Source organism: Copidosoma floridanum, unplaced genomic scaffold (genome assembly GCF_036245765.1).
Source record: "Copidosoma floridanum isolate Cflo_tuat_1 unplaced genomic scaffold, Cflo_Japanese_pri ptg000030l, whole genome shotgun sequence".
NCBI lineage: Eukaryota > Metazoa > Arthropoda > Insecta > Hymenoptera > Encyrtidae > Copidosoma > Copidosoma floridanum.
Window position 1 is genome coordinate 16,652,457 of NW_028321907.1, and position 12,816 is coordinate 16,665,272.

At 35.7% G+C, this 12,816-nt stretch overlaps 1 protein-coding gene across 1 annotated transcript; it reads left to right on the top strand.

Annotated features, from left to right (window-relative positions):
- Positions 1–8,981: 8,981 nt before the first annotated feature.
- LOC106639613 (glucose dehydrogenase [FAD, quinone]-like) lies at positions 8,982–11,200 on the top strand. The gene has a single exon (XM_014353309.3). The coding sequence runs from the start codon at positions 8,988–8,990 to the stop codon at positions 10,863–10,865; it is 1,878 nt and encodes a 625-aa protein (XP_014208795.3). The 5' UTR covers positions 8,982–8,987; the 3' UTR covers positions 10,866–11,200.
- Positions 11,201–12,816: the final 1,616 nt, after the last annotated feature.

Here is a 12,816-nt window from a genome sequence, read left to right on the forward strand (position 1 = left end):
AGTACATGAGCCATCCCCGAGGGAGGCCGATGCGAAAAATTGAAGCTCGGACACAGGAGACAGGCAGAATCGAGTTGAACCGGATGCGCGTCAAAGACCGTCTATCCAAGGACCAAGAGGGTAGAAGCGAAAAAAGAGAAAGAAATAGAAAATCGGGGGAATCAAAGAGGAAGGGAAAGCTGAACTCCCTGGAGCTGACTGGCTACTGGATCTGACAGGCCTCTGCCCGCGAAAGAAATTCTCTCATTCTTCCTCCCCTTTACCACCACGAGATTATGTACAAGAGAGCGAGGAAAACGCGTAGCTTGGCCAGAGGCTTTCTAGAACGGAGTGAGTGTATAACTCGGGAAAATGCGAAAAATTAAGGAGAGCATAGCCGAGGAGGAGCGCCGATGTCGAAATTAGTGAGAAGGGGGGGCTTAATTGTGTCGCGGAAATGCTCAGACGGGCAGACGGACGGATTCCTTTAATAATGCCTTGGAATGCTACCGGGAGTTGCGCGGCTTCAGGTATTTTCCCCTCCAACTTCCTGACACTCGAGTCTCCCCTGTCTTTTGCGTTCTTACTTCGCTGCTCAAAACTTTCCTTCTTTTATTCTCTTACCCAAAGAGTCAACGGTGACTAGTATAACTATTTAATAGGTCACAACATAACTTTTTTAACGATATGGGTTGAAAATAAGCATAGGCTTCATATTACGTTAATCGTGGTACATGTTAACTTTAGAGAGGGAGACATGCATCGAGCTGTGGGCTTATTTTGACTGCGTGTCATCGAAAGTTTCGCGTAGAGCTCTTGTGTGTACATGTATACAACTTTATACTAAGAGTATCATTTTTAATGAAACAGTAGGGGAGGGGGTGCGAGCAAAAGTTGGTCTACTTGTGGTTAACTTTACTTTTCTGCAGTATAGCTTATTTTGTCTTTAAAGTGGGATAGCATTTAACAGTTTGCATAGCAAGATCGAGTTTAAGTTTACAAAGTGACAATGATGCTATACTCGCCCCCTTCTCCTTATTCTGCTGTAGCGTATAATGAAGTTAAAGCTATAATCTCGTCGACAGATTAACTGATAACACAATAGCAAAGAGCCAACCTTTTTTTTCTTGTTAGCGTTATCAGAACTTTAAAATAACAAGTAAGTGACCAAAAAACTAAAATAGAGAACGGGAAAGGAGATAATTGGAAAGGGACATATGCATAATCATAATTAACTAGCGAATCGAGTTTTAAGCCCAGTTTCAATCATTTAAATTTGCATTCAGAGTTGGATGTCAGATTTTGTCTGTAGCTAATTTCTTTACTTATTCTTTTATTTACGTTCAGCCGTCTACTTAACTGCTGTTTTGGTGGAGTATATATGCAACAGAACGTACGTAGTAAGATTTTTTTCCAACTAACTAAACATACCAATATTTTTTCTAGTACGATTTTGCATGTCTAGGCCTATTTAAGCGTATTTCTATTTTTTTTTTTTTTTTTCCAGACAAAGACAAAGCTAAAGACGTTAGTTTTGCGAGCAGCAATTTATGAATCAATTTTTTTAAAAGGTATTTACTACCTTGAAAATCCAAGTTGAGCTAATGACTTGATAAAAATAATTTCGAAAAACAATGAGATATCAGTGACGAATTCAAGATGAATGAAATTTTCAAAACGACACATATCAATAGTAGATTAGGTATATCAATTAAGATGTTTACGAAATTTTGGCCTTTCGTGAGTTATTCACGAATGACAAATTTTACTTGGAAAGTGATTGCGTTTTTATCAAGTCGTTAACTGAAGAGTTCTAACTTGCGTACAGTTCGAAATCGTAATTTTTCTCAATAATGACAATCACGAATTAAACATGATACATCTGTATAAGTCTTTCAATGAAAATTATTTACTGCTATTAAAAATGTAAAAATCAAGCGCGAAAGAATATATATTTATTAATATAACGTTACATTAGTATTTGGTTTAAGATAGCTTTCATACTCGCATTGCTTAATTCAAATTTTGATTATTTTTTTAAAGATTTTTGGTCTACGCTCTGACTACACTTATCAGTATTTTCACAATGCCATGCATACACTCGTCAAATACTAACATTTGATTCTACAATATAGCTGTATTTTTCGCAGGATAATTGCAGATACAATCACGACAGTCGTAAATATTATTTTTTTAAACTAATACCATGGATCTACATCACTCCTATAAATTCCAATAACTTTTTTTCTTTAGTTTTACTTAATGTTAATCGAGGGATTCTACGCTCGCGTTACTAATAGACGCCACTGGAGCGCTAGTTGTCTTTGTGCAGACAGCGAATACACACATTAATTATGTGACAATATTGACAATTATAATTTCTTGCTTAACATATCTTGTTATTATTTTGAATGCTTTTGCATACAATTTGTCTTGATATTATCTCGATTTTTCAAAACAAGACATTGAGGAATTGTTGATCTTGTGACAACTCTACGTGTGACGCATATCAATGTAATAATGTTTTGTATAACGAGTGATGATTTCAGTGATCGATAATTGACAGCTGGTGAGGGATTATAAAAAGTAAATACCTAGTACTATATCAATAATTAATAGGTTGACATATTATATACTAGACAAAAGGAATAACTAATATAAAAAATGGTTGAAACCAGTGCAAAAGTATTTTCAGATAAGCTGTAACTATTGAGGAAATTTTTCACATGCCCGCTCAAATGCAGCATCACTGGGAATAATGGGAAACAACAGAATACGTATATAGAAATTCCGTGAACTACGCTTATAACTAACAAAAAGCTCCCGCTGAACTAAATACTCGCTGATATGTACGTACGTCAGTGTTGGTGCGTTTAATCGGATTAGAGTATACACGTATATACAGTAGAGAAGGGGTGCCCCTTCCGATAAGCTGCAATTTTTTGTCGATACCCACCCACGTGTACAGATAAAAATATAGTCACGCGCCACCAGGCAATCGGAGCCAAATTGTATTCCCTCTCGCCCTTTCCCTGGAGTTGAAAGAAAAAATCTATTTATTAATCCATGCAGAGCGTTTGCAAAGTTCGAGCGTGCTATACTAACGAATCCATACCAGAGAATCTTCTTGAATATACTCCTCTATCCATATTTATGAGCTGCTCTAATAGAGATAAATAGCTTACTGCGATTTAATACCCACTCGCGGCTCTGCTGTATTATATGGCACTGTGCGAAACACGTCTGTCTCTTCTTCTCTTTCGTTGGCTAATACTTCCATCCTCTCGCATACATGTAGTAAAAAAAGGTTTTCGGTAAAAAAGTTACCCATATGTATATACTTAGACTTTTAAATAAAATATTGATGAATGGATCCACAGACTGACAATAATCTGATGTTTCTGACATATAATGTACCTACATCTACTTTTGGCTTCATTTTTTACTGTCTTTTTATCTCATGAGCTGATCTGGTTGTCATCACTTTCTACTCTTATTTGCTTCATACGTTTTTCTTTCTCTTTAGTTTTTTCAATTATTGAAAAATAGCACAAATAAAATAAATGTAATAACATAAAAGGTATTGTGCAACTGTTTGTTCACAAACCGCCATAATCCCCCTTCCTCGGTCCTCTAACTTCAATTGACTGCAAAAGTTAAAAGAAACAGGAGTGATGAGTATGACTTTTAAAATATGCATTTCAGAGTAGACTCCATTACATTATTGTTAACTTCATGAAGATACTACACTTTGTTAAGACTTAAAAAAAGCCTTTATTAAACTGAAATCTAAAAGTCAGGGTTTTCCATTCAATATGAGAAAAGTATTCATTAGAGTGGTATTAGTCGGACTCTTTTGTTTCCTTCAATTAACATTCCAATTCTACCGACCCTCTGGCGAGTCTATATGGTGAATTAAAAAGTGGAATAAAGTCGACCGGGCCCTGCCAAACACATTAAATTCACATCAGCGAATTTAGGGATTACTGGAAGTACGAGGAAAAGCCAAAGGAGCCACACGCACATTTGTGCCAAAGGGAACTGGTTCGTACAAATTATGGACTAAAGGTACGGTCTGTCTGTGTATCCAGTCCCGCTAGGAGGTGGAAAAAAAACGCAGTATGTTATATTTACACATTGCAGGTATTTACGAGAGAGAGGGGGAGAGGAAGTGAGTGTGGGTTTGTTCAGACGAGGAGGAGGGACGAAATTCTGGAATGGAAGAGAAGAGGAATATGCTTTAGAGCCTCTCTACACCGAAAAACGATGGATAAGTGCAAAAGAGCAGAGAAAGAAACAGAGGAAGAGGTGGGCTTCGGAATGGGTGAAAATTATGCGAAGGAAAAGGGATAACGAGTGGGATAAACAGACGCGCAGATGAGGGAGAGGATAAATATTCACGAGAGCGAGAGGAAATAGTTTTACGGCTACCGAGCACTGAAATTTTCTACTTTGTTGCTGAATTTTCTTTTGAGATTGATCAACGAAGGTTTGAAGTTTCCCAAAATAATTATCGGCTGCATTTTGGATACTCCAAAGTAACTGACCACGCTGATTACGGGAAAAATTGTAGAAAAGCTGTAAATTTAAGATTTGATTGCAAAGATAACGTGTTTTCACGCAGAAAGGAGCTTGTTTATCAATTAACAACGTAATTAATCAAGAACGAAAGGCCTCTAGCGCTGTAAGTTATGTGCTTAAAAGCACTGGTTTATTAATTAATAATATTATTGACTAAAAAATGGAAGGCCTGTAGTGCACTGAATTGTGTAGTTGATTTCCCTTATGTAATTATCAACAATGTTATTTTTTTTAAACTGAAGGTCTCTAGCCCACTACATTATGGAGTTATAGGTGCTTGTCTTAAAATTAATAGTTATGTTTGTATACAAAAAAGTTTCAAATAAATATTTTTTTTATAAACTAGTAATAAAATTCTTACATAAAAACTCTGTAGTTGGGTCAGTGATTTTTTTAAGAATCCTCATATCGGCTAACTTAAAGTAAAATTTTTTTAGCTCACAAGAATGTTATGATGAGCAACAACAAACATTCACTGTACGTAAGCACAAAACTCTTTCTCGTCAGTTGAGTTATTAGACGGTCATTCAGATCACTGACGATCAGACAAGAAAACGGTCGCAGTGAAGGTATAAAGTCACGCTTTATAAGTATTTACAGCATAAATTAATTACATTGTCAATTAATAAACGAGGGCTTTTCACCACAGACAACAGCACAACGTAACGAACTGCTTTCGTTCTCGAAATGAGCATTTTATTGAAAATTTTATGAAAATTAATGAAAATTTTACAAAAAGGTCATCTTTGTAAAAAAGTCCTTAACTTAGAGCTTTTTTAATAGTTTTCCTGTAATTAGCGTGGTCAATTACGTTGTGATATCAGAAATGTAGCTGACCATTTTTTCGAAAACTTTGGACCTTCGTTTATTGGGCTTTACATTGGTATCATTGTGTTCTTGTATTTTATGTATCTGTTATTTATAAGTATTTTTATTTCTTCGGTTTGTACACTTTAATACAAAAAAAAAGTAAAACTTTGTTCACATATTATACGTGACGTGTAGTCAGAGATAGAGAGAAGTAGGGGTTGAAACGTGTCGGATCGAAGCAGGCGTTGCGCGTTCTATCGTTAGTATATAGTATCCAGTTGATCACGCAAGTGGGTCTGCGTTTGTTTTTCGTCTACTGGGGCTCGCGACATTTTTTACGAAGATCAGCTCAGTGCTCCAGGTTACAGGTATTTTATTAATTTTTGCTAGCTTTCTTATGAAAGTCATAACACTTTTTTGTAATAATACTGTTTTAACAGTTGTTTTAATAAATGAATTTACTAACTTGTCACTTTTGGTACTTTTTTCTTTGTTTGGTGGTGAATTTTATTATATCATGCATGGAATTGAGGCGTTAAATTTATCACTTTTTCGACTAACTTGACCCAAAACCAGAAAAATTTGGTTGTCTCTAGACTCAATACATGAAATTGCATAATAAAATTTAGTTCGAAAAATTATTAGAGTGGAAATCATCTAAACAAATAATTGCTTAGAAATGGTAAAAAAAGCTCTACATGGCTTTCATTTAAAAATAAGTAAAAAAGATTCTTAGAATATCTTTTCTGATGCATGATTTTTTTTTGTTTTTTTTTACGTTAACGTCTATTATTATCTTGTGATTTCATCACTTAGGAACTAATTTAACTTTTTATCACTTACTACTTTAATTATACTAGAACAGTGGTTGAGGATACAACGGATGTATCTCGTTTCATATGTTTATTCAAGCAGTAATAATATTATATGTAACGTCACAGCAATAATACCAACATGTATGCATAATGAATGTACGTAGGCTTTTTGGAATCATATATCAAAAGAAAGCATGTGTATACATAACGATACACAATAAACACTTTTTATTTTATTTTTATGTGTTTATAAATATAAGCACATACTTGTAGAAAAATGATACTTGATAAATTACTAGTATGTACAAGGTAGGCTACATATGAGATTTTTTAGTTGAATAATGCTTCAGACATTGTATCATATCTATTAAAAAAAAGAGATGATGTAAGTTTGAAATCAGAAAAATAGTTTTTAATTTTACCTTTATTATGATTTATTCGTCAACTCATATACTCTACTGAGGTTTAATAAATTATGCTATTGCACTAAAGAGGTATTTATTGACAGAACTCCATTAAAATTTGTTCAATTAAGGACGTTCGGTAAAGATAGCGGGGGGGAACCACTTGCGGGGCAAGGGGGTAGTAGCGATGAATGTAGACTTGGCATCGTCGCGCGGGTCTCCATGTGAGTGTTCATGTACACACATCAGGTGGTGTGCACTCTGCAGTGTCTGCACTGTCTGCTGCGTCAGTTACGGCAGCGTATGTGTATATTTGTAATGTATTTGTGCTAATGATGTAAGTATTTGATTTTTATTCGTTATAACAATGTAATAAAAATGAGTAAATAATTAAAAAGACTTGTGACGGATATATGTACATACAATTAATTCGTAGCTAATGTAAATAAAATTCTTGAATTCTTATGTGACTTGAAAAGTCTCATTGGAAGTGATATGTTAAATAATTAGGACATACTCTAGTCTCTGCGATTACTACAAGCATGTGATTTTGTTATCTTGTGTAAAAAAATTGTAACGTATAAAAATTACAAATTAAAAATTTTACTAAGAAAAATAAATATGTGTTATTATAATACATGTTATGTTATGGGTACGGGTGGAACCTATGTACATACATTCACACACATATACAAGCTTATGTTTTATACAGAAATACATAAAAATCTACCATAATATTCAAATATTTACTGAAATGTACGTCCTAGAACATTTTGGATTTCCCGCTTCTTACGACGTTGCCGTTACGTATTTGTCGAACTATTACTTAATTTTTTTATTCATAAACTAATCAGACGATCGTCACGTAACTGTTTATACATATAGTTCATAACATTATCTGTGATATATAAACAAATTGGAGACATTCATCACTCCAATTTTTTTTAAACCGAGTTTTTATAAGTTTCCCCATAAGCGACCGTGTTAAAATGACTGAACTTTGAAATTCAATATCTCGGAAACGAAACAGACGAACCTATTGAAATTTTAACAGCTTTATTGTAACAACAATAAGAACGTCTGGTTAAAATTTCAAAAATATTCATCCCAGGGTTCTATCTCTACTGAACGTCCTTAAATGAGAAATTACAAAAATTATTTTAATAAATAAATAATACATTTAATTCCTCGCCTTCAAATAACCATCGTTTATTTAGAAAAAGCATCATTAAAAAAGCTAAGAGAAAGGTGACTGCCATAAATGTGTTTTATCCCATGGTTGCTGTATATGTAGACCAGTTACCATTTGATTTTACACGTATATCTTTTGATATACACTCGTCGTGTCTTGGTTCACAAAACGGTGACATTCAAATTCTTGAAATTATTTATCGTATAAAACACAAAAAACCATAAACATCAATCAAAAATATAGCGATTAACAACTATCACATTAACAACTTCTTGATAATTTTAAAACCATTTTTAATATTTATTTGTTATAGAATAATTTAAGAATTTAAATTTTGCGGTTTGCGAATCAAGCCATGGCGAGTGTACTGTTACGTAGGAAAGAAATTGGTAAAGAGGTACGTCGCGAGAACGATTAATACTTGTTTCCTTGACGACTTTTATTAAAAATACCACATTTATAAGGCAAAGTCGCGCGTGTGTTCCCGTTCTAGGCTCGTCATGGTACGAAATCAGTAGCCGAATCCTAACTCTAGAATCACGAAGTTTGAATTTTTTATTACTTTACTATACGAATGAAAAAAATAATTACAAAACAAATGTTCATACTGGTACTCTTTGTGTCCCAGATAATATTGCTGTAATATTATATTATGGTTATAATTCTAACTTTTATTTTAACATCAAAAACTATTTGTAGCCATTTGAATGTCGTGACTCTCAAACTAAGATTCGGCTACTGCACAGTTAGTAGAACTTTACTCGGTCCTTCTATAATTTGTCGATATATAATTAATAACAGTCATAACCTATGATAACCTAGAATCTATAAGTAACGTGATGTCAGTAACATTTATTGGCAAAGTGCATGGATAGTGATAGACCAGAGATCCACTGACTTGTAAGCTAATTCGTTAAGCACGAAATTTTAAATTCACTGATGAGAGGTTGTGGATCCAACCAATAGAAATTCAATATTTAAATTTCCCGCTTAATAAATTAGTGTCTCCTGGGTGTCATTGCAAAAATACGACCGTATCATCGCAGAAATAGCTCTATTGGGCTTGAATAGAACACATTTAAAAATACAGTTATCGTAGTAATAGAAGCTTATAAAGCTGTATAAAAAATAATATAAAAATACTGGAAAACTAATCAACGATACATTTTAATGTATGAAAATCCGATTTCAGAAATCTCAGCAACGATGGAGGCATGTGTGGCGCAGACCTGCGCCTCGGCAGCAACAACCAGCTCACCTGCCTTTTTGTTCACTCAACTGATACAGGCCCTACTGGTCGCCCAATGCTCCATAACAAGTCAGCACGACTACCCAGTTGACCGTACCCAGGAGATCCTTGATCAAAACCTGAACTTTGATTTCATAGTAGCCGGGGGTGGCTCAGCTGGTTCAGTATTGGCCAATCGCCTCACCGAAAATCCTGACTGGCGTGTCCTTCTCGTCGAACAAGGTGACGACCCTTCGCTTGCAAGCGATATTCCCGGCTTCCAGTCATTACTCCGGCGTACACACGAGGATTATAACTATAAAGTGGAGCCAAGCAAATATTTGTGTCAGGGTATGAAAAACAGGAGCTGCTCTTGGCCCGCAGGAAAGGCTCTTGGTGGTAGTTCAGTGATAAATGCGATGATTTATGTTCGAGGCACCAAACAAGATGTCGATGGCTGGAAAGATCAGGGCAACGATGACTGGGGCTACGAGGACGTACTCCCATATTTCCTCAAGATCGAGAATTATCACCCCGAGGTGGTTGCCAAGCACGGGGATAAATTTGGGACTGGAGGACCACTTACGCTCAGACCTTACAATTACTCGATGTCTGGGGCACATGATTTGCTCCTCGAAGCAGCCAAAGAGCTGGGAATACCGGTCTTGGACATGTTGAACACAGAAAAAAATATTGGATTCGGCAAGGCTTATGGTGCTTTGGAAAATGGGGTTCGTCAGAACGACGCCAAGGCCTATCTCAATCCGATTAGGGACAGGAGTAACCTGTATGTCATGAAGTCAGCTAGGGTGGATTCAGTAGTAATAGCTGGAAAAAGAGCCACCGGTGTAAAAGTAACATTGAAGAGTGGACGTCAAGTGGAGCTGAAGGCACAAAAAGAGGTAATAGTTTCATCGGGAACAATTGCTTCTCCACATATCCTTATGCTCTCAGGTATTGGACCACGAGAAGAGTTGGAGCGCCATAACATAGATGTAGTTGCCGATCTTCCAGTCGGCAAACACTTGCAGAACCACTTGATATGGATGGGAGTTTACCTGACATTTTTAAATAAAAGCGCCCAAGCTTCTAACTCGCAAGAGAATATTATATTAGACAGGACGTACGAGTACTTGTTGCACCGGAAGGGAGAACTTTCTACTGGAAGTGGTACAGACCTCCTTGGGTTTGTAAACACCAAGGATCCAAATGCGAAGTATCCTAACCTCCAGTTTCATTTTGTGCCCGTACCACAGAACCAAGCCATGAGAGCAGTCGAACTCGGAAAAGCCCTTAATTTTGTAGACGACTTCATTTCCGAGATGGTTCAACTCAATTCAGAGTGTGAAAGTATTATATTTGGTACGACTTTGCTACATCCCAAAAGTGAGGCACAGCTAAAACTCAAAAGTACGTATCCCGAGGATCAAATCGAGATTCATGCGTCCTATTTGGATAATCAAGAGGATATCGACCTGATGCTAGAAGGACTAGACATAGCGCGCGATCTGTTGAAGACAAAACCATTCAAAGATTTGGACGCTAAGCTCCATCGTTTAAATATTGCTGGCTGTGCAGCATATCCGACGGATTCTCGAGAGTACTGGGAATGCAACATGAGACATACAACTGCTACCATCTACCATCCAACGGGAAGTTGCAAAATGGGACCAAACAGTAAAGACTCAGTCGTTGATAACAATCTGAGGGTACATGGCGTTGAAGGGTTGCGTGTAATCGACGCTTCTATTATGCCAGAAATCACTAGTGCTAACATACATGCAACAGTTTTGATGATAGCAGAGAAGGGAGCTGATATGATAAAGAAGGAGTGGACGGTAAAACCTGAGCTGTAATATTTTTATCGCTAGTACACTTTAGAGGCTCTTATTGTAACAATAAAATTATATTGTAGTCAATGGTAAAAAACAAATTGTTTCTAGACATAACATTTTCTGTTTTTTGAACTACCCTCGTCAATGGTTTAATAGCTTGCGTCATTTATACTATACCTAATATTGCTTTGGAGATAAAAATATAAAATTAATATATTCTAAATTTTTTTGGTAAAATGTATTGTGGTATGAATAGTTATTTTTTGATAATTTGTAAACTAATTTTTTTTTTTAAAGAATTAAAGTCATTAGGTTTATATGTACATGCACTTACACATAAATTATAAACAAATCAATTTACTGACATCATTTTTATGTACATAAATGTTTAGTAAATAAAATTTTTAAATAACTTGAGTATTTATTAGTGTTATTTGCCCTACAAAAATAATAATAATATAAACCGAAAGAGTTTAAAACCTGTCATAAAGTGTTGTGATGGATTCAACCTAAAATAATTATGAAATATCGCTTCTTCGTTCATTAGCATTCACTGAAAGACAAAAGACAAATTACATAGCTGCTCGAACTTTTGAAGTTAGCGTGTAGGTACAAAATTTATAGTTAACATATCTGCTCCCTCTTGCTTGCCTCCTCGTGCAGCAGGCTGATCTCACCAAGTTGTGGTGGCGTGGTGCGCAGTGAGTAGCTTCTCGGTGTCCGCTATTGTCCTCTCCGTTGTTATCTGATTTACAAAATTACATGGACGTTATCTGAAGTGTTTTTCTTGAGATTTTGCTCTCACCAAAATCGTACAAATATATATTATCATGCAGCTTTTTATGCTCTTTCGATTGCTGCGAACTGTTTTTCGCTACGTGTTTTCGTTCTTAGGTAATGAGTCGTTTTCGAAAAAATGTTCAAAAAAACGTCATTTTTAAAAAAGTCCTTAATTTACAGCTTTAGACAGTAAATTTGTTTCATTTTAAAACTGAAGTCAAAAAGAAGTAGAGAAGAAAGACGTTTACTTTTTCAGTTATTTCAGTACAGAGATATCGTATGTAACAGCTGTCAATAAAGTTTTATAATTGTACAAAAACTTGTAAAAGTTACATCGGTCATTTTTATGGTACGCAATCAATGTCCTACACTAAAAATGTAATAACGTCATTGAACGTGTCGAGTCCTTAAAATCCCGACGGCATTTTTACTCTGTCTCTCCACCCCTTGTCTCTTTCACGAAGTAATATCCGTCCCAAGCTCCTTGGGCTCTTTCGTTTTCGACTCCCTTGCATTTGCAAGGTCCCCCTAACATTCGTCGAGGGAAGGATCCCAAAGACGAAGGAATAAAACTAAGCGTCCGTAGTCAATTAAAGAGTCTTGAGAGGAGCTACTACTTAAAAAAGAGGGTACGGAAGAACAGAAAAATAAGAAGAGCCTGAGGAGGTAATGTGGCTGGAAGTCCGGAGGATTGAAAAAGAATTAACGAAATAAAAGGAAGAGGAGCTCTCCTGTTCCCCCGTTTGAGCCTTTACCACGCGAGAATGGAGTTACCAAGCGGGGAAAGGGTAGTGGCTTTTTTTATTCCTGCCCTTGAATTTTGTGATACACTCATTCTGAGGGTAAGATATAATTAGGAGAATTAAAAGAGAAGAGTTATGATGCTTCAATTATTTAAATTAATAAAAGAGAATGTCTACGGATGGATAATGGGAGCTACGGGCGCTTTATAACGTAATCATCTTTGGTTGGAAATTATTATTGTTATTTTTTTTTACATGTCATAGCAATGCGCATGGAAATGTCTTCGCTAGAGATGCACGGATTGAGAGTTTGAGGTAAGATTTTTTTTTCTTGATATTGAATTGATGTTCCTTGAATCAACTACGTTACAAAATCGTTAAATTTTCAATAAAACTCTGATCATTTCTCCTCTTTGCTCAGTTATATTATAAAACGATAAGATAAGAGT